General features: G+C 44.6%; 1 protein-coding gene across 1 annotated transcript in view; it reads right to left on the bottom strand.

The window, feature by feature from the left end:
- Window positions 1-22,215, bottom strand: part of slx4ip (SLX4 interacting protein) — a 55,264-nt gene that overhangs the window by 19,429 nt on the left and 13,620 nt on the right. Inside the window, exons 4-5 of the mRNA XM_084075560.1 lie at window positions 3,162-3,239; window positions 625-713 (exon numbers count right to left, since the gene is read on the bottom strand). Of these exons, the coding sequence (XP_083931686.1) occupies window positions 625-713; window positions 3,162-3,239 (167 nt within the window). The remainder of the gene's footprint in view (window positions 1-624; window positions 714-3,161; window positions 3,240-22,215) is intronic.

The raw sequence follows: 22,215 nt of genomic DNA, 5'->3' as shown, positions 1-22,215 counted from the left end.
CCATAAATGCTAAATCTGCAATGCAGAGCAGAGGTTGTTAAAAATAAAAGATCCCATGCAGTAAAATGCTCTGTTTTCATATAACTCTGAGAGTGTACAAATGTAACCAATGTCTTTTCATATAACTCTGAGAGTGTACAAATGTAACCAATGTCTGTTATTGTGGGGAAAGCTTTCGCTGAAAATAGCCGATCGACAAGCTCGCAATGCGTCACGTTGTGAGCTTGTCGATCTGCTATTTTCAGCGAAAACTTTCCCCGCAATACCGATGCTGGGGTTTAAGTGGCTAAATTGTTTTACCGTGCATGGGGGCTTTGTTTCAGCTACAGTAGCTCGATCTGCAGTGAAAGACTCCCAGTGTTAAAGAGAGGGTGACCCCACAGCTTTGGGACAATGCTATAGGCTAGCCCCTCTCTCTCTCGCTCTCTCTTTCCCATCACTAGACCTGGAGCCGCCCGGGCCCCACCGGCAGGTCTAGGGGCCACCTTGTGTAAACAGGGCCATATACAGTGAGAGCACAATTTTGGCAACGCATCCCTATAATAACACACAGACCCGTGCAGGGTTTTTTTTTTTTTGCCAGGCGACTGGAGGAGGAAATAGGGGAGTATAAACAGCACTCACCGCGGCCGGGCTCGGGTTTCCATGGTGTGCTGAGGCATCCTCTGGACAGCTTACGCACACAACATAGCGTTCAGGAAACACACGCAACTCTGGGGCAGGCAAGAGAGAGAGGAACAACATGGAGACCATGCTAGTTAATAATGTGGGATTCACGTTTGGGCGCGGAGACAAGCTCACAGACATAGGGAATTGTGGTGGAGGTTAGTAAGGCCATCAACAAGCTCAAAGTATTTACTAGGCCTCAAACCCGAGAGAAAATGACAGTTTATACATGATTGCCCGTCTTTTATGAGCCACGTGAACAGCATGAAATATTACATCAATAATGGTTCGTAGGGAGCAATCTGGAGGTTTTATCTGCATAACTCCTACAGTACATTAACCCATTGAGACCGGGAAGGTCGGGAACGCATCTGTGTCATTATTTAGATTTGAGCTATAACCATTATTTTATACTTTGGCCATTCAAAAATAGCAGATCTACAAGCTCGTAGCTTGTAGATCTGCTATTTTAGAAAAATCTTGAAAATGTGTGCAAATCTTTGAATAACTATTTTTTAAAGCGAACATTTGTAACTGTCAATGTCTGAAAAACTATTGTTGCTATATCAGTGGTTCTCAAACTTTTTCCATGTCAAGGACCCCCAAAATGATATGCATCTCAAAATATGTTGTTCCAGGGACCCCACAGAAGCAAAGATTTGAGTTAAAAATGTTCGCTTTAAAAATATATATATTCAAAGATTTGCAAAAAAAAAAGCACAATTTTTCAAAACTAGCAGATCTACAAGCTCATAGCACGGCAATCGGTGCCGCGCTATGAGCTTGTATATCTGCTATTTTTGAAGTATAAATTAATGGTTAAAGTGGTTACACAGATGCGTTTCCGGTTTTAACGGGTTAAACTATGGTACAACGCAGCCTAATAATCACAGGGCTCCAAATGAACTCTCATCTCATGTGAACACCTCAAATAGACTTTGAGTAGCCCAGTTGGCAACATATCAGATTGAAATTGCATAGCAATTGTGATCTTCTTGCACAAAACCAGTTTAATCCATTGAAACTAATCCGGCTGTAACTAATTTAAGACTCTTAAATCAAATCACACCTTATTATAGATTCCTTCTATTCGCCACTTAAAGCCTGTTTTATACTTTTGTCGTATGATGGCGTCGCACAGCTCACAGCGTGTTGCAATGTGATCGTTGGCAGCTTGTACATTGGCTATTTTCGCTAGTTTTGAAATGTTTGGGCCAAATAGGGATGCCAGGTTGAAAGTGGTTCTTTCCCAGCCTCCATGAACATTTCTGACGCATTATCACTGTATTTCTTTGTTTTGAAATGTCTTCTGTCATCAGACTTGTTGATATCATAACTTCTAGAGACATTTTAAAAACACATTTTTAGAATTAGATTAAGAATTCAAAGTGAACAAACTGCACCGCGGTGCGGCTTACACAGCCGTCTAAATGCTGCCACCTTTGACCTTTGGTTGCCTAGTTCTAATTTGATGTGTAATGGAGCTGCCGAGTGAAGCTGTCATCCCAGCCCCCATTCACAGCCTTAACATCCAAGGGTCCCCGGGGAGCAGATATTAACTTTACTGACAGGAAGTCAGCCCATGTTGGTCCCATGAAAAGGTGACCACGGGTCACAGCCACTAGATGGGCCATAGCGATAGATTCTCAGTAGGCCTCCTCCACCACAGACAGTCTTTTCTCTCTCCCACTCTCAGTAGCTCTCTCTGGGGAACCACTTAACGGCTGCCTGCTCCCAACGACACCCAGAGCAGGTAGGAGCAGGGCATTAATCCGTTAAGACCGGGAACGCACCTGTGTCATTTTAATATTTCTGTGGCTATTCAAAAATAGCAGATATACAAGCTTGTAGATCTGTTATTTTTGAAAAAACATATATTTTTTTGCAAATCATTGAATATATATCGTTTTTAAAGCGAACATTTTTAACTCAAATATTTGCTTCTGGGGGTCCCTGGAACAACATATTTTGAGATGGGGGTCCGCGGAAAAATACATATCATTTTGGGGGTCCTTGACATGAAAAAGTTTGAGAACTGCTGATATTATAGCAACATACGTTTTTTCAGAAAACTGTTATGATTTTCAAAGACATTTGTAGAATCCCCCAGAAGCAAAGATTTGAGTTACAAATGTTGACTTTAAAATATATATGTTCAAAGATTTGCACAAATTTTCATGATTTTTCAAAAAAATAGCAGATCTACAAGCTCGTAGTGCGGCACTCGGTGCCGCGCTATGAGCTTGTAGATCTGCTATTTTTGAATAGACAAAGTATAAGATAATGGTCAAAGTGGTTAAAATCTAACATGACAGATGCCTTCCCGGTCTTAATGGGTTAAAACAAGTGAGGGGAAGAAACGTCAACAATCATACCGCAAGAGATGACTTGCTCTTTTCTGTGGGAAATCCGGCTAAGTGTGATCTGTTGAGATGGTTCGTTCTTATTCAGTGAACTGACAAAAGTGATTTATTGAAGTCTCAAAGGTTACACACCCCCGTACTGCTGCCTGACGATACACCTGAGGTGGAGATGCCGCTTCACGAAATTGGCCACAACGTTGAAGCTGTTTCCTGTTGAAAGAAAAAGAAAGAAAAAAAAAGGTACTTTGACAGATATAAGACTATAGCTGGACACATACATAATACATGTAGCTTGCACTGAAAAATACATCCACCCAAAACGTTAAATCTTCTGTGATGTGGCTGCACATCGGTTTAACCACTTTGAACTTGGCGTCATTATAGGCGAAATTCTTCAAATGTTTTCTAAGATTGTAGATCTAAAAGCTCACAACACGTCATGATGCGGTGCACTGTGAGCTTGTAGTTTAGCATTTTTTTAATAGGGCTGAAAGGGATAGTTCACCCAAAACATTACTCAAATTATTGGCTTAGGAATGCGATAAAAACTAAAAGATATCCATGAATTCAAGTCTCCATGGGGTGACTAATCAAATACAAAAAATGAATTTTGGGGGTGAATCCCTTTAAGTGGTTAATTTATAAAATTGCCCTAGTGGCTCAAACAGTTAGGGAATCAACTACATATATTTTACACCTGTAAACTTGTGATGTGACAACAAAGTGAAATTGAAGTTATAATGAAAATGTACCTCTTCCTGTATTTACAAAGCAGGAAAGGCAGTATTTTTTGAATGTTGTACGGAACGATTTGTTCCTCGTCGGAGACGGTTGAGGTTCACGCATGATGTGTGGTACTGTTTGTTTTCACAGAGAGAGATCCTCTGATAGCGTGCGTTCCATTCACCACGATGACAGAGCACGGCTACTCTTGGGGATGTGGATGTATAGTCAGGAAGCCAAGGCAGCGAGATAAAGTGATGCCCAATGTAAATAGATCTGCTTCAGTGAACAGCCATGTGTGGGTGATGAGTTCTGTGGTGGGGCTTTGACTTCGAGTGCAGAGTACTTGGCTTTGACAAGCTGCTAAGGCAGAACCGTAAATCATGGAAAATGACAAGAAAAATTGAAAATGCCTAGGCGTCTTCACCTCTGTGTTTGGATCTGTCCCGATGGCGCCCAGGGGCACAAAGTCCATTAATGCAGTGAAAACTTGATTTGGCTGCAAAATCAGTGAACCTGCCCTCCTTATTTTGGGCATGCTATGAATAGATGAAGATTTGCACAACTTTCCACATACTCAGATCTACAAGCTCACAATGTGTTGCAATGTGACGCGCTGTGAGCTTGTTTATTGGCCATTTTCGTTATTTATCATGACAAAGTATTGGGGCTCCTTCAAAAAAAAAAATCAAACATTTCAAAAGCTTTCATTGTAGATCTACAATGAATTGCATGTTTTATACTCTGTCGTATAGACGGAGTGAGTATAAACTAGGGCTTAAATGGCCTTAGCTTAGTCGGTAGACATGCCGTCTGGTCATCAGAAGTTCACCAGGTTCGCCTCCCAGCACCAGTCTATGTCTGAGGAGTCTATGTGCCCCTTAGCAATTCACTTAGCCCTTAGTACTGTAGCTCCCCCGTTAGCACTCATCATGAGCATCTGAGCAGCCAACAGCTGGGTGAAGCAGAAAATGAAATTTCCCCCGCGGGACTGATAAGGTAATCAAATCAAATCAAATCAAATCACATACACTCAACACTGGCTCAACCAGTTAGTGCAGCCATCAATTACAACATCCTTGGTTTGAATCCCACCTCAAGAAAGACCTAAAATACGTTGCATGACATGTCATCCTTTATGCTTTGCCCTCTGAAGCAGAAAATGCCAAAAAGCCAAAACCTCAAATTATACCCATTCTCAGCAGGACATCAGCTATAGAGCACCTGTCTGATGTAATTTACACATCATATCTAGGTCTTTTTTCTAGGTTTTTTCCCCCCCATTCTGAATTCCCATAGACGTGTTTAATATCGCATAAAATAAGAGCTGTGTTCCAAAAATAAACAAATGATCCCGGCGGTTTGACTCTTATGGATATGAAGCATCAACTGACGGTGAGAAAACGCTAAATGTTACTTCCACCGAATTAGTAAAAATTTCGCCAGAAACAGACTGTATCAAATATGAGTGACTGACTATGATAAACGATACAGAGCCACCTCCCTGACAATATCGCCGAGACGGTTTGTTTATTTTTGGACCACAATTCTTATATGAGACGATTCTAAGATGACTCAATGTTATTCTCCATAGAGAAATTACTTCCGCGACCCAGGGGATGAGCGAGTGACGTCAGGACTTCTGTACTCTATGCTGTTGGTGCTATGTGCCAAAGGTTAAAACCAGTGCAGAAGACCTCCTCGAGTTCATAAACACTCACACTGTATTAGATAGCATAACTGATTCATCCCACCCACACTGTGCAGCATTCCTCGTTCAGAGATGAGCTCATTCATTCAGAGTGAGAAAGGGGCTTTAACAACATGAACCCTAGCGTCCCTCCCTATGCTGGGGGGGGGGGGGGGGGGCGGACATTCGGCGAACATAGATCTATGTGAGCTTGTAGGTCGTCTGTTTTCGGCAAAGAGATTTGGTGAAGAGGAAAAAAAGGAGGGGGCCTAGTGTAGACCCCTGGGGTACTCCGGTCAACGAAGTACATAGGGTTCACTGTAAGTGGTTAATTTAGCTGACCGCCCAGCCTGGCACGATCAGGGAAACGGTCGAGTGTCCTTGGCCTTCGCTCTGTTTGTCATTATCCGTGGAATGCAAGATGCGCCGGGCAAAGACACAGGCCTGTTGCCTAATCTGGTAGGAATTTGTTGACTAAAAGTGGGGGTCTGAGTAACACGCCATGTTAGTCTTCTTTATAAACAAGACAACAGTCCTGGGAAGTGGAGCGCATGCTCGTCCCCTGTTTCCCATCATACAGACCTTCGGTTGTCCTCGGGCTGATATGAAGACTCTGAAACCTTATGAAGCTGAGCCTCTCAACTAGGCGTGGGCCGGTTACTCATAATATCGTTTACAGTGATATTTCCACGATATTGTAATATTTCTGCAATGATGAGTGATGTTCAGAATGCAACTATTGCATTTTATTCAACTAAAATGTACATCATTATCTATTTTTCCCCTTTTTTTTATAACATTGTATATCACCATATTTTGTCGTGACTGCATCACAATATCAAATGTTAGATATGGCCCAGTTTACCAGTGCTCAAGTTCTCTAAAACGTTTTCTCTATTGAAAGCCTAATTCACATACTCAGGAATGGTAGGCTATACAGTATAGACTTAAACTGCTGTACAACTGCCAAAAATAACCTTTGGTTTGTGCGTGGAGCAGTAGTTCTCAAAGTGGAGTCCGGGGACCCCAAGGGGTCCTTGGAGTGGTACCAGGGGGTCCCCAGCTAAATTAGTTAATAAACCGTCACAATCATTTTAACCACTTTATCCATATTTTATACTTTGGCTGTTCAAAAATAGAAGATATACAAGCAATCTCATAGCGTGGCACCGAGAGCCGCGCTATGAGCTTGTAGATCTCAAATCTTTGCTTCTGGGGGTCCCTGGCGCAACATATTTTCAGGTGGGGGTCCATGGCCAAATACATATGAATTTGGGGATCCTTGGCACAAAAAAGTCTGAGAACCACTGATATAGAGGACAGACCAGAGGTTCTCTAGTCATGACTTGTGGGGGTACAGACTGCCATTAGTTTGCAATTCTACAGTACCTGATTGTTCCATGCATTCATCATGGTGTCCCATAGTGGCTCATTAGACACCAGAATATGACCCAGAGGTGCTCTGGGTCCTCAAGACCTAAGTTATGGCAGCCATGAGTATTTGGGAGACAACCTGGGGCCACACAGGAGTGAGAGGAGCCTGTTTCAACACTTCTCCTTTCTCCGCTGGCTCACGTCATCCCGGCGCTCGCTCAAAAGGGTCTAATTATCGTCTTCAAAAAAGAGCCATGGATGTAATGACATGCAATTACTGAGACAGCTCGCCACAAAACTGCCACAGGTAGACAGTTAAGTCCACTGGCCAATGATTAATGGCATTACCGTAGCTTTCTTCTCTTTGTTTGTGGCCTTCCCCCGGGTAAAATTGGCGACCAGGGTCCATATTTCAGTGAATACCATTAATAGTCGCATTAAATCATATTGACATACATCAATCTTACTTAACTTAAGGTAATTCCAAATAAGCCTACTTAAAGGCAGTAATTATTGCGATAATATAAGGTTAAACAGGATTCAAGATTTGGCAGAACATTAAGTACGAAAGAACAAATAAGGGCATTTTTCGTGAGAAACAGAACTACCAGCCACTGTTGATAGGGTACCGAATAATTTCGATCAATAGTTATTGAAGCAGCAGTGCAGTGTATTCAATTGACAAGGTGGCTGCTGCCAAGCTACGCATTCCCGCCTCAGAACATGAAGTAAAATAATGTTACTGTTATTGTTACTCGTTATCGGACTGCAAGCATCTATTAGTCAGGAAGACTTAATTAAAGGGTAAGTTAAAAAAAAGAAACATTTATGTACAATCCAAATAGGTAACATTATCAGTAAAAGCAACCCCTTCACAATCTCTAGACGAGCGAAAATAACACAGGAAGGAATGGCAGAAAGTATAAAATCCTAACAATACCCACACTACATACACATGGAGTCACCAGCTGCCTCATTTCATCTGACAGTGAGGAGTTTCATATGCAGAGCGCAATGCGTGTGCGAAGGAACACGTTATCCTGAACAGGCGCTCCGACCAACCTGTAGGAGTCGCTAGTCCAGTGACAGAGAACACCCTCCCCCAGCTTCCCATCTTTAACATGGCCAATTGGGTTGTGTTCTTTTTTTCCTTTTTTTTATTTGTTATCCCACAATTTTGTAACCCTTTTTTGACCCAGTGCCAATTACCTAAGCTTGTAATCCTGGGCGCTACTCTCCCTCTGCCAGCCTGGGGAGAGCCCCGAACTGAGCTCATGCTTCCTTCAATGCATGAGGAGTGAGCAGGCCGCTTCTTATCACCTGACAGGGGGGAGTTTCCCGGCGCCCACAGCGTCCCCGGCGGGAATCGAACCCAGGACATTCTAGCTGTGAGGCGTTGGGTTGTGTTCATTGGAGCACCCTGCCAAGCCGGAGGCACCATAGAGGATTCGAATCACCATCTCCACGGTAATGGGCAGGAAGTTTACCCCTGCACCACCCGGACGCCAGCCTGAGCTTCTAAAAGTAAAAATGTCCTGAAGAAGATGTCATGTATAATATTCATTAACATTCCTCAGAAGTTAGGCAACATCTGTCAAAATGCAAAAAAGGAGAATAAATCTCTGTGAGCTAGAAACAAGCCTCTACTAATCAGTGATGTCATCGAGTAACTCTCTCTGGAGCGGCTCTGTTGGTGATGAATAAATGACTGATTTTGAAGACCGTGAGATGGGCAATTTTCCAGGGATATGCGTTTATTATCTCTTTGAGAAAGTGTTGCGAGTGAACAGAAGCTGATGTGTGTCCACAGGCTCAGATCATCATTCTACAGGCCTATAAATTCAGCCATCTTATGCTTCAAAAAATATAACTTGATGACATCCACAAATTGGCATACAGTATATATTGTTCTTTTGCATCAAGCCAGATGTTGTCTTTACTGTAGAAGTTGCATATACCAGTAGATAACCGTGCTCTACAGTGCCTGTGTTTATGTACTGTATGTAATGCAGTTATGCAGTTAAAATAGGCCTTCATTGATATTAATCAAGCATTGTGTGTGTACCCTAGGTTTTTAGTGTCGAAGTGTCCTTGAGCAAGACGCTGAACCCCTAATTGCTCCCGATGAGCAGGTTGGTGCCTTGCATGGTTTCCTCCGCCATCGGTGTATGAATGTGTGTGTGAATGGGTTAATGGCACAATCAATGTGAAGCGCTTCGGATAGAAGCGCTATATAAAATGCACCATTTACCATTTTACCATTTACTAAGAGTCTAGAAGCTCAGCTAGTGGCCCCTAGAGGCCATACTGCTCCATAAACCCAACCAAAGGGATTTTAAATAACTTGATTTAGCCACCCTTAAAGCCCCATGCTCTCACTAGTGGGGCTTTTGGCCGGAGGGTGGCAATAGAGTAAAGGTCATCGGGTCACTCAAATGGTTAGTGCTCATTAGCCAGGGAAAAATAATGTTCTCTTCAGGTTTCATGGCAATCCATAACTTGTGGGCAAGTGGACATTTTGGCCTACGGCTACTGACACAGGGTCAGTATGGTTCATCCTTCAGGAAGCATGAAGGCGCTCAGCTAATTCCATGGCAATCCAGACAGTAGTTTTTGTTTTTGATCTTGTTTGGGATTAAAACTGACCGACTGACATTGCCGTTCTTAGAGCCCTGTCCGTAGTGGGGATGAAAACACTGGCAGTGTCCTGAAGGCCTATAGCTCACATGTTTACATGCATGATGAATGCGCTTTCACCTTTAGTTTTGAGCAGGACTCAATCATAACAGATGGCAGTGGTGGAAAAAGTACTAAAATACTTCACTTACAGAGTATCAATACTGCAATGTAGAAATACTCTGTTACAAGTAAAAGTCCGGAATTAAACATTTACTTGAGTAAAAGTACAAAAGTATTGGTATCAAAATGCACTTAAAGTACCGAAAGTAGAAAGTACTCATTATGCAGAATGTCCCATTTCACAAGTTTTCAAATTTTCCTTTTTTGAAAATAGCAGATCTACAAGCTCACAATGCGTCGCATCGCGACGCATTGTGAGCTTGTAGATCGGCTATTTTCAAATCGCCGAAATGTATGTAGGGCTGAAGTGGTTAATGTATGTTTTGTAATAATAATCAAAATCTAAGTAAAAAAAAGTAACTAGTAACTCAAGTTTTCAAATAATTGTAGTGGAGTAAAAGTACAATATTTGCCTTTGAGATGTAGTAGAGTAGAAGTAAAAAGTATTGAAAATTGGAAATACTCAAGTAAAGTGACAATACATCAGTCAAAATTGTACTTAAGTAAATGTACTTAGTTACTTTACACCACTGACAGATGGTAACCAATCAATCAAACAACCATCACCACCACCAGCTACCTCACTTTATTAGATGAGCTCCCAGATGACAGCAATGCCAACCAAAGACTGTCTCAGATTCAAACCCTCTGGACGAGGCCAACGCAGCTAATACATGTCATGTGACAGGTTTGGATGGATGACTAATGAGAATTCCTCAGGTTAATTTTACAACTTGTTTCCGAACCCAGGGCTCAGGTTGCCTAAATGTGCGAGAGCGAAGACTGATGGAGAGGACATCTTGCGTAGCCCGGAGAGCAGCAGCACGTGTAACATCAGATTTATGACTACCACATGCTGCTCCGGTACCTCTCTCTTTATGTATCTAAAGAATTTAAAGGCTAATACAATGCCACTGAAAAAAGCCCATTCTTGAAACTAGAAAAAGTGCTCCTCAGAACACGTCTCCGCCAGGTTAGGTAGGTTATTGTGGGCCAGCCATGTTCTGAATTCACCAATCAGGACGGAATAGGAAAAATCGGACAGATCCGTCTTGATCACATGACTATAAAGATCATGTGTACCGATTTGTTTGGACAAAATCTGTAAAACAAATTGTTTTGCAAAAATCGGCCTCCTGGTGGCGCTATCATAGGGCAATGTGAAAAGGGTGGCATTTGTTCCTCAATGTAGAGGGAATGTGCATGAAATGTTTCACAGCAATCTGACGCTGCATTCATGATTTGAGGCATTTTGTTCAAAACGGGCCACTCTCCTGCAAACCTTAGATGCCAATCTTAGCCGATCAGGATGGAATATGAAAAATCGGACAGATCCGTCATGATCACATGACTATAAAGACCATGTGTGCCGATTTGTGTGATATTTAGATAAAATGGAGTGGAAAAAAGGAGTATTATTAAAACATGTGTTTCACATAAGTCGGCCTCCTGGTGGCGCTATAGAAGGCCCATGTGGTTCTGCTCTGGCATCCAGGGAGTGCATGTGCACAGTTTCACGTTGATCGGGCCAACGGTGCCGGAGATTAGCTGCTCGCAGACGGACAGACACACAGACAAACGGACGGACGGGGTGCAAAACATAGTGTCGGCCACGCCTTCGGCCTGGCGGAGACAATAAGGGGTCTACACAAACAAAGCATGTAATAATACCAGCTAACTGGCTTCAAAATGCAGTATGGCACATTGACCGTCTGTAATATGAGTAGCAACATTCCTTTATGGGAAAAAAACTCCCAATATTCTGTTATTCTTTGAATAACAAACCCGGTGGTGATCTATTGACTGATCTGCATGCCTACTCTGAGAAGAATGTAGATCGCTTATCTCTGTTTTTGTTTTCCCTGCCCATTCTGGGTACAGGAGGGGAACCAGGAAACAAGCATCTTTCATTGCACATGGATGGGCCTGTGTGTTTTGAAAAGCTTTGATTTAGTCCATTAGACTCTTTAGCCTCATGTAGCTCGACAACTATTCTCACTGCCTTCCCTGGTGAGTTGCGCTTGCCAATTCCCAGGACAAGTCTGACAGGGACGTCTGGAACCCAGAGTTGGGAACCAGTGAAACGGCGTGACTCGAGACATCAGCTGTTGCTTCAACTTTATAACGTCCTGCACAGCACAGAGTTGCTCTTGGCCCTCTGCCCGGGCTCTCTCGTGCTAAGCTTACATTCATGTTTCTGTCTCACAAACAGTTTGGCCGGTGCCTCCTTCGGGAACCAGTGGCCTCTTTCTCTGCGGCGACCAGTGTTGCCAGACTTTGCAAGAGAAATAAGTCGACCAGGTCTACGAAAACAAGTCCAAAAGAAGTGACTTATAGGCCACGTGAGCACTTGAAACCTATATGCATCGGATATTTAAAAAAAAAAGTGAAACATTTTGAATATTATTTGAAAGATTTTTAACAACACAAATCTGGTGCGGGGGTCCCTGGCGCACAATATTTGCAGATGGGGGGGGTCCGTGAACAAATACATATTCATTTGGGGGTCCTTGATTTGAAAATGTTTGAGAACCACTGGTTTAAACAACATTAGGAAGCAAGGCCAAAATAAGCAACTGCACTTTAAAAACAATCGCAAAAAAAAACGCAACCCGCAGCTACCAATATTTACAAGCAACTTTACAAAAAACAAGCCCACAGTCGCTTATAATAAGCAGACATGGCAACACCGGTGGCGACTGTAGTCCACGGTGGTGCAATGCTCACATCTACAAAGAAACCTAAAAGCAATTGGAAGATCCCCCCCCCCCCCTTTCCCCTAAATTCCTTCAAGTGAGCACGGCCTGGCTTAATTGCTCTGAAACACAATGCGCAGCAATATTATGACGGGTTAAATCGAACCGTAAACAAGCCGGCATGCCATGTTTTCCAGAAGTGTGGTAGATAAATGCTTCAACCATTTGTATGCAGAGACATCTACCATCATCACGACATACCACAAGACAACTGCAGAACAAGACACAAGACTAGACAGTTACTGTACTTGTCAGGCCTCCCATTGGCACGCACGCACGCGCACACACACACACACACACACACACACACACACACACACACACACACACACACACACACACACACACACACACACACACACACACACACACACACACAAGTTTGTATAACTATACTTGGGAGGACATCATTTTAGGTTAACGATTTTATGAACGCCCTTTTAACCCTTTTTCTTTTCTGTTTTAAGATCTTTTTGGGTCTTTTTTCTGCCTTCATTGATAGTATAGTAGACTGACAGGAAATGGGGAGAGATGGGCAGTGACACACAGCAATGGTCGTCGGGATCGGGAATCGAACCCGCGACACGCTGTCAGGCTGCATCAGCAGCCTAGGTGCCCGGACCGCTACCCTTGCCACCCGGGCCAATTTTTTACATTTTAACTAAGACAAAAATATTTCTCAAATCATGCTAAACTAGTGGGGACATTTTGTCCTCACAAGCATAGTAATACAAGCGCGTGCTCACACACACACACACACGCACACGCACGTGCACGCGCACGCACACACACATCCCTACAGCTTTCACCGCTTCCTGAGAAAACAATGAAAGGAAAGAAAGGTAAACAAGCCAAACGGCATCCAGAGTAGCATGGGACAGTAAAATGGAACAGACAAGGGTGAGAGGCATTCAGACAAGGGTCAAAGGTAAGCCCCCATGGAAAGGGCTTCATTAACTTCAGTCATATCCTGCAGGAGATCATTAAAACAGCCATCAGAGGGGGAAACATAGACCCACTTCTACCTCACCATCTGCATTCCTGCACTCGGCCTGGCGTTATAATAGTGACTCACACACAACCATCCACTGCATGGGCATTCCTGTGTGCCGATATGAAAACTTCACACAAGTGCCCAGCGGGCCCCTCTCTCTGCCATGCGTTATCCTGACCACCAGTGTGGCTCAGAGGGGCTTGTAAAAGAGGACCCGTCAACGTGGGTCACTGATGACAAGGAGCAACAGTATTTCCCACGCAGCCACTTCATGTACATGAGTTGAAACCAGTGTTGATTTCGTCGACTAAACTTATGACGAAACATTTTCGTCGACTACCCTTTTTCCACTGACGAAAACTAAATAAAAACGAAATAAAAACTAAGCTATGGTGACTAAAACTAAGACAATTTGTCAACAAATAAAAACTAGACTAAAATGTTAGGGAGGGACTAGTGGAGAGGAGATCCAGTAGAACTAAAAGACAAGTCATTTTATGTTTAGTTGCGCTCGGGTGTTGCGCTCTGAAAATAGCAGATCTACAAGCTCACAACGCGCAACGCGTTGTGAGCTTGTAGATCGGCTATTTTCAGCATGCAAGCAAGTGTAAAATCAGCCATTATGACGCCATCAAGGCACGCCAAAATATTAAAAAATGTAGTCGACTAAATCAACTGTAGATTTAGTTGACTATAATCTTATGATGTTTAGTCGACTAAAACTAAACTAACAGTAAAACATTTCAGATGACTAAAATATGATTAAATTAAATGGAATTTGATTCAAAAGACTATGACTAAAACAGAATCAAAATGTGCTGTCAAAAACCAACACTACCCAGCAGGCCCTCTCTCTGCCATGCGTTATCCTGAACCACCAGTGTGGCTCAGAGGGCCTTGTAAAAAAGAGGACCCGTCACCGTGGGTCACTGATGACAGGAGCAACAGTATTTCCCACGCAGCCACTTCATGTACATGAGTTGAGAAACGGCACAATAGTCGCACACACAGTGCCTGAGAACCCTCGCTCCGCTGACATCTCCTTTGCTTTGATGTCAGGCCGCCTCTCCCTCTGTCCCTCCTGAGCGGGACGGCTTACCGGGGGTTTGGGGGGGTTGGGGGGGTGGGAGGGAAGAGCGCGTTGGGGAGGGGGATCCAGGGGCACTTGAGAGAGAAAGCTTTGAGGAAGTTGCCCACATGTAAAGCAGAGCGAGTGGGGACTTTCCTGGAAGGACATCACTCTCTGTGTGTAACTGTAACTGCGAGCCCAAGCACAGCGCTGTGTGTCTTATCATCCCGCTCAACGTCCACCTGAAACAATATTTGCACATGAGTGTTCAATTTAACATTTGGGTGACCCCTCCATCGTGGTTACGAAATACGCCACAGCGTGGTAGCAACCGGCCAGCCCCATTATGCAGCATGTGACTGGAGTGGCGGGGTGCATTTGGGAGGATAGGTCAATCGTCGAGGGGGAAAAAAAGCACTACTTCGGCTGAAACCCAATCTGACGGATAAGGAGAAAATGTAGTCGCAATGCAAACCGTCAAGATTTAGTCATCGCTATTATGTTTATTAGTGTTTAGCAACCAGACATCGCTATAGAAGTGGGCCTGTGAATGTTCTTATGCAAAAAAGAAGATTCCAATTGTCCTTCTTGTTTTGTGCTCTGTTTGCTTTAACCCTGCGAGAAGCATGTTTGAGGAGTTGAGTTATGCATCGTGCTGGCCCTTTAAATCTCTGATCAAGGTCTCATTGGTTCCAGACTGCTCTTGCATGCCGGTTCCCCCTGTAAATCTGCTAGCCTGTGTGTTTGTAAATCTAAATAGATGAAACAGGGCCACGGAACACATGGAGATTCTATCTATGTCGAGCTACCAGTGCTATAATGATAATAGACAAGTTTAAGGCCACTGCAATAAGTAAAACAAGTGTTTCGCTAGGGTTCAGACAGCCACGGTAAAATAAGACCCAAAATGATTGTTCATTTTGTTTTATTAAAATGTTGTGTTTTTAAAGTGCGGTAATGCATTAACATCATAACTTCCAAGGCCTGGAAAGCATTAATGTATACGGTTACACTGCCGTCCAGTGAGTGTTGCTTTCATAAAGTCATCCTATACAGACCTTTCCTTGACAACACAAGGCCGATTTGGCACAGTGCGTGGCCATGACACCTGTTCCCAGGGAGAGAGAGAGAGAGAGAAAAAAAAAAAAAAAACACACGCGGCTCACAGGAGCACATGACCCACAGGCGCGGGGCTATTCCTCGACCCAGAGTGAAACAAAAGGAGAGAGAAAAACACTGATCCTCTGCAACGTTTTTAGCTAATTCCTAAAGCGAGGCCGTTCTCGGTCGGGGCTGAATAGTTTGCCTGAGTTCAGGAGAGCGTGTGCCGTCTCCCTGACCAGATTGCGGTAAAGAGGGGGGGAACGGTCACATGAATCCGATCCGTGCTCGGGCTACCATTCCACTGCCCTAATTATATGGGAAAGAGAGTGTGGTGTGACAGCTATGACTGGGGTTGCGGTCGTGTCCTAAGAGACTGCAGCTGACCCTGTGGAGAGAGAGGAGACGGCGAGGAGAGAGGATGAGAGGAGCAAGGATGACAAGTCAAAGGAAGAGAAGAGTCGAGTTCATGGGTGTGCGTGTGTGTGTGCGTGCGTGTGTGTGTGTGTGTGCGTGTGCGTGTGCGTGTGCGTGTGTGTGTGTGTGTGTGTGTGTGTGTGTGTGTGTGTGTGTGTGCGTGTACAAGCACAGAGGCATGCATGTTTTTTTTAATACTTTATTAGACACAAATGTGTGAGGAGGATCCATGCGATAACGGAGAGCAAAAAGAGAGAAAAAAGCAGGGTGGGGGAAGTAATGTGTTGCGCGCCGCACAGGAACGTGCATGTCCACGATAAGGGGGGGGTGGGGGTGGGGGTGGTGGAGCGGGGTGGTTTAACAGTGGAGTCAGACTGTCCTATGTGTCGCTGCTGAGTAAGGCCAGGGGCTTACAGGCGGGGGATTTGCAGAGCCACAGCAACACCACAAAGCACCAGGGGGAAGGGAGGGTTGCCCGATACAGGGGCCAGGGGGAAGAGAGAGAGAGAGAGAGAGAGAGAGACAGAGAGAGAGAGAAGCCAGTGGGTAGAGGCGGCTACTCTGATCAGGATCCATTTCCTAGCCAGGGCCTTGGAATTCCTTTGTTCCTGCCACAGGTCCCCACCACCCCCCTTCGTCTTAATCCCAGCCTGCATCGCGCCTAGCAACACAGAGGACAGGTAACTCTGCCACCGGGCATGGTTTCTCTATCGACAGATCAGACTCTCTCTAGCCGCACTCGGCACAAGCACAGGCAGCATGAATGAGAACAGACTGGAGTGGGATCGAGCAGAAACGAGGTGGAACGATGACGAGATGTTGCCACAAAAATAATAATAACTTTTTTGGTCAGGCCCGGCAGTAGCGTGGAGCATATGAGGTCTCCCGAGAGGAGGCTCCCGGCACACAGCGGGGGAGGAGTTTACAGAGGAGAGAGAGAGTGGCGAGCGGGTGTTTCATTACATCCGCGAAAAGTCTTGCAAACGATTTGAACCGTGAGCTTCTGGGACGGCTATGAAAAACCCTCGGAAGGCGGCTCAGAGGAAGGCGAACAGATCCAAAATGTTAAGACGGCGGGAGGGCGATAAAATTAACATAACTCCTCTTTTTCTCTCCTCACCCTCTCAACACATCCCCTTGCATTCTTCATCAGGAGGGAGCTGATTGTTCATAAACACATTCTCCCAAAAAACAGCAAAGCTATCCAGCAACACTTGTGTTCCTTTCCGCAGGGCCAGGCTGCCTTAAGCCCCTTTCACGGGGCTGCCAAGAGGAGTCAGTGGTACACTGTGCAGCGCTCGCAAAGCCCTCTCCCACGGCTATTAGTGACCATTCATCTGGGGAGCCTGGGAAAATGCCTCTCCAGCCTGCCGTGGCCATGGGGAAACAGGCTGGCAGGTGTTCCCTCTCCCTAAGCCCTGGCACCTGTGCAGAGAGAGAGGAAGAGGAACCACTAGCTCTGCCCATGGGCAGAAAAAGGGCGCTAGGTGGTACCGCCACTACGCGTCCCTTTCCTTTCCTGGCCCGCTCTGCCTCCTGTGTCTGCGGAGGAGGCCCGTGCGGTGTAGTGCTGCAGGAGGAGGCTGGCGGATGAGGATCCCTCTCTCTCTCTCTCTCTCTCGCTCCACGGCGCTGGAGCGATCAATGCGGCTGAATCGATACTAAGATCCTAAGACATAAAACATCTGCTAATGTGCTTTTGCGGTTCTAAATGGCATGTTAGCTAAATCCGTGTAAAAAGGGACCTTCTCGGTTTACATTCTATGGAGCCCATTGCAGCTTGCATGCGCACACACACGGATACGCACATGCACACACGCATACACACGGGCGCGCACACACACACACACACACACACACACACACACACACACACACACACACACACACACACACACACACACACACACACACACACACACACACACACACACACACACACACACACACACACACACACACACACACACACAAAATAAACTTGTGTCAAAAATACTTCAAGAGAGCAAGAAATGAGAAAAGAAGAAATGAGCAAAGATCGCATACAAACAAACATTGTAAATAAATAGGAGCTAGTCTAATGCAAAGTGTTAACCAGTTAAACCCTGTATACTGTACTTTGTTGGGGGACTGGAGTCCCCCAGGGGTCTATACTACTAGGCCCCCACCTTCTTTCCCCTCTACACCAAATCTCTTAGCCGAAAACAGGGCGACCTACAAGCTCACATAGATCTGCTATTTTCACGGAATGTTTAAATGCAGAATACGGGACGCCATGGTTCATGTGGTTAAAGTGAGCCATATCTTGGTGTGTGCGAGTCTGCACGGCATAATAAGGAATCGGGGTAGTTTGTTGGCTACCATGTTATTTGACAAGACCACATCTGAAAAGAATTTCCTGCCCATCAATGCGAGTACAGATCAGTGGCATCTTTATAAAGACAACTGCGACGCTACTTTTGCTTAACATAACCCTCTAGCTTCCTTCCACAAATATTTATCACGTCAAGTTCCCCAAGAAAAAAAAAATGTATTCCTCAAAACAGAGAACGTATTATCCACTCATTTTTCAATCTGTAATTACCCCTCTGAAAAATGTGGGTGTGTACAGTGCAGTCTAGCAGGGAGAATGCAAGAAGCCTCTCCCAAAGATCCCCTTCCCTGGGTTTTCTAAAGTCCAGCATGTCCATTTCTTGCTTGTCGGGAGCCAAGATGTTTGGTGGGAAAATGTCCCTCTATTCAGCTCTCTAAAAACATAAATAAATCACATCACTATGAGCTAATCATGAATTCTCAAGTAGACTTGCTTTAACCCCTTCAACCCGGGAAGGCATATACCGTGTCATTTTAGACTTGAGCTGTAACCATTATATTATACTTTGGGCTACTCAAAAATAGCAGATCTACAAGCTCATCGCGCGGCTATTTTTCAATAGCCCAAAGAATTTGGAAAGCAAAGATTTGAGTTACAAATGTTTGCTTAAAAAATACATGTATTTTCAAAGATGTTCACAAATGTTCATATCAGATCTACAAGCTCATAGCGCGGCACTCGGTGCCGCGCTATGAGCTTGTATATCTGCTATTTTTGAATAGCCCAAAGACATCTAAAAATGACACAGATGCGTTCCCGGTCTTAATAGGTTAAAAGGAGAAAAAAAGATGCTTGCAGCGCAGCAACTGACATTTGGAGAATGGCCTCCGCAGCTGAGATTCGGAGAAGTGGTTCAGATTTATGCACGGAGGAGCAGATAAGCGACCGACGGTCTGACATATTCATGGGCTGTGATGCATAATGCACACAAGACATACTGTATGAACCACTTAACCACTTGAACCCTTAGGCGTCCCTATTCTGCGGGCAAACATTCAGCAACGAATAGTAGATCTACAAGCTTATCTACTATATCTAGCTATTTCTGAACTTTTTCTCTTGGAACAATTCCCCAAAGTAGGGACGCCAGGCTTAAAAGGATAGTTTACCCAAATAATATCGATTAGTCACCCCATGGAGACTTGAATTCATGGATATATATATTTTTTTGTCACATTCCTAAGCCAATAATTCCGGTAGGAGACAGAAAGAGTCTCCTTTGTGTCTCCTACCGGAACCACTGCCTACTGGTCCACTGGTCATCAAATTATTGTCTTAGGAATGCGACAAAAACTAAAAGATATCCATGAATTCCAGTCTCCACGGGGTGACTAATTGATATTTTTTGGGTGAACTATCCCTTTAATGTGGCTGACATGTGAACACAGACACACATAATGCACATGTATACGTAGCTACTCCACAGACAGATACATAAATATAATGACCCATAGTCACGACTGAACACGCTCGCAGTCGCAGCGATTGGACTTGGGAATGTTAAAAGCTGTTGATGGCTCATTTGAAGTGCCAACAGCTGAGGCCGTTATGCTGCGCTGACTGGCTTGGGGTAGTGGGTACTGGCCCAAAGCCTCTGTGATTCCACTCTGGCACCGGCACAAACACAGCTTCACATGAGGCCCAGAATACGCCCAGACATAGCACCACCACCACCACCACCACCAACGCACCACGCTCCGTCCTTCCTATTCCTGGCCCTGACATACAACCGTTGCTGTCAGGGTAGAAACCTCTTATCTCCGTATTGTGTATAATAACTCATATGGTGCCATTGACGTGTTTGAAGTGTTTTAACGCAATGGCGCAACGTGCCAATGATTTTTTTTTTGGAGGGGGGGGAAACGTTCAGAACCCAAGATATTGTGATCCAAAGATTTGCTGCTCCATTCACCTCTTGGTTAAAGGACGACTTCACCACTTTTCAACATATCTTCATATAATAGGTCCTCACTAATGCTCATGATAAAATGATTAAAAAAAATTCTACTTGGTCTGTGTCTCATAGGAGGGCTGTGGACAGTCCAGAAACCCGTCTACCAGTGACATCATCGTTAGGCAGGATTTTTTTTCCCAAAAAGATTACAATTTTTTTATCCCGATTTTTATTAAGGCGAGAACAATGGGATCTATTATTGCATTGCAACTTTCCAGGAATACAAAGCCTGCAGTTTCTATTAGCTTGGATTCCCCATCGATGATGTCACTGGTAGACGGGTTTCTGAACTGTCTACAGCCCTCTTCTGAGACACAGACTGATTAGAAAAAAATTACACCATTTTATCATGAGCATTAGTGAGGACCTATTATATGAAGATATGTTCAAAAGTGGTGAAGTTGTCCTTTAACTTATTACTTAAAAATCCTGTGTCTCGGCTCCTGTGTGTTTTTTTTTTACTATGTATTTTTGGTCAAGACATGCTATTTTCAAAGGCATACAACTAATGTCAACGAGGTCGCGATGACCTCGTTGACATCAGCGATTAGCAACCATCAGGGGGATCGATCATAATGGAGATAAATATTCTGTGACTACCTGAAAAAGGTAAGAAAATCGAAGAGACGTGTTCCGAGCTTGTATATCTGCTACTTTTGCGTTTTTTTTTTATTTGAATCGGTTTTGGACATATGGGGTTTCCGCCCGACAGACACGAAATACTACCCCGCCCAGCACCTTTATATCTATGTGCACCACATGCTTGTGCATGTGCTCGGCGTGCATTGCACGTGCACAAACAAAACAATGCACCTCACTGTTGGTGTGTACGTAACACACACACACACACACAAAAAAAAGAGGGGCTACGTAATTCTCTTCTCAAATGACTTTATGCTAAACAGACACTCACTCTGTACAAACCCACTCCCCCCCCCTCCACCCTGCAAACGGACAGTTTTGAAAAGTCGTGCGAGGATTAGCAGGTTAGTGTTTGACCTGCCTGCAGATATAGGTGACCCCCCCCGGTCCTTAATACCCGCCCTGAGGTTTTGCTATGGGCTTCCCTCTCCCCTATAAGCCCCGCTATAGTCTGCCCTTCCCCTTTTTAATGGCTCCTGCTGCCTGCCTGCTCGCTCGCTTCTCACACTCTCGTCTCCACCTTTACGGCTCTAGCCGCCGCCACCCTCACACGGGACAACAAAAGAGCAAAAGAATGCCATTACGCTCACTTAAGACCTTTTAATAGGACTTGGAACTAGCCTGAAACTGCGTAGGCCTGTCCGAGGAGGCACTGCTCTGCGTTTCATGTTCTAGGGAAACACTGATATGGAGTGGAGTCATATTCCATTGGTTACATTCTTTCTGGCAAAGCCTGCAAGGGGGCTTAATCATTTTTGCATGCATATTTCCCCGCTGAAACACTGATCTGCGCCTTGTTCACACAGTGTGGTGTGGGAGTAAAGCGTACGTCTGTGTTTGCTGCTACGAGTGCGCGTGAGTAATGTAGTGTCTGCACGCACGCGCGTGTGTGTTTGAGTGCGTGTGTGTGTGTGTGTGTGTGTACTGTATGTGTGGGTAGTCTGTGATCTCCATCATTAGAGCTGTCTGTCTCTCCTCAGTCTGTCACAGGGAATATGAGTCAGGCTTTTCGGTAACCCAACACCGTCAGCCTGTTCACACCTTGCCCGGAGGGAGGATATATCTACAACAACGCGCACTGCTGCTTCACTCTCGATTCCCACTGGTCACGACCAGCGAGAAGAATCATCTGCGTGCACGACGTGCGCACGCACGCACGCACACACACACACACACACATCCGAAAAACTTTTTTAGACTGTATTTTTTCTGCATGAAAACCAAACGTTTGCAAGTTTCAGTAAATGCTTGCATATGCGCACTTACTGGACATATAAGTACGTCCCCATACAT

Source organism: Gymnoscopelus microlampas, assembly GCF_963454915.1.
Source record: "Gymnoscopelus microlampas genome assembly, chromosome: 13".
Taxonomy (NCBI): Eukaryota; Metazoa; Chordata; class Actinopteri; order Myctophiformes; family Myctophidae; genus Gymnoscopelus; species Gymnoscopelus microlampas.
The sequence above is the reverse complement of the archived record's forward strand: the minus strand, read 5'-3'. Positions and strand labels throughout refer to the sequence as shown.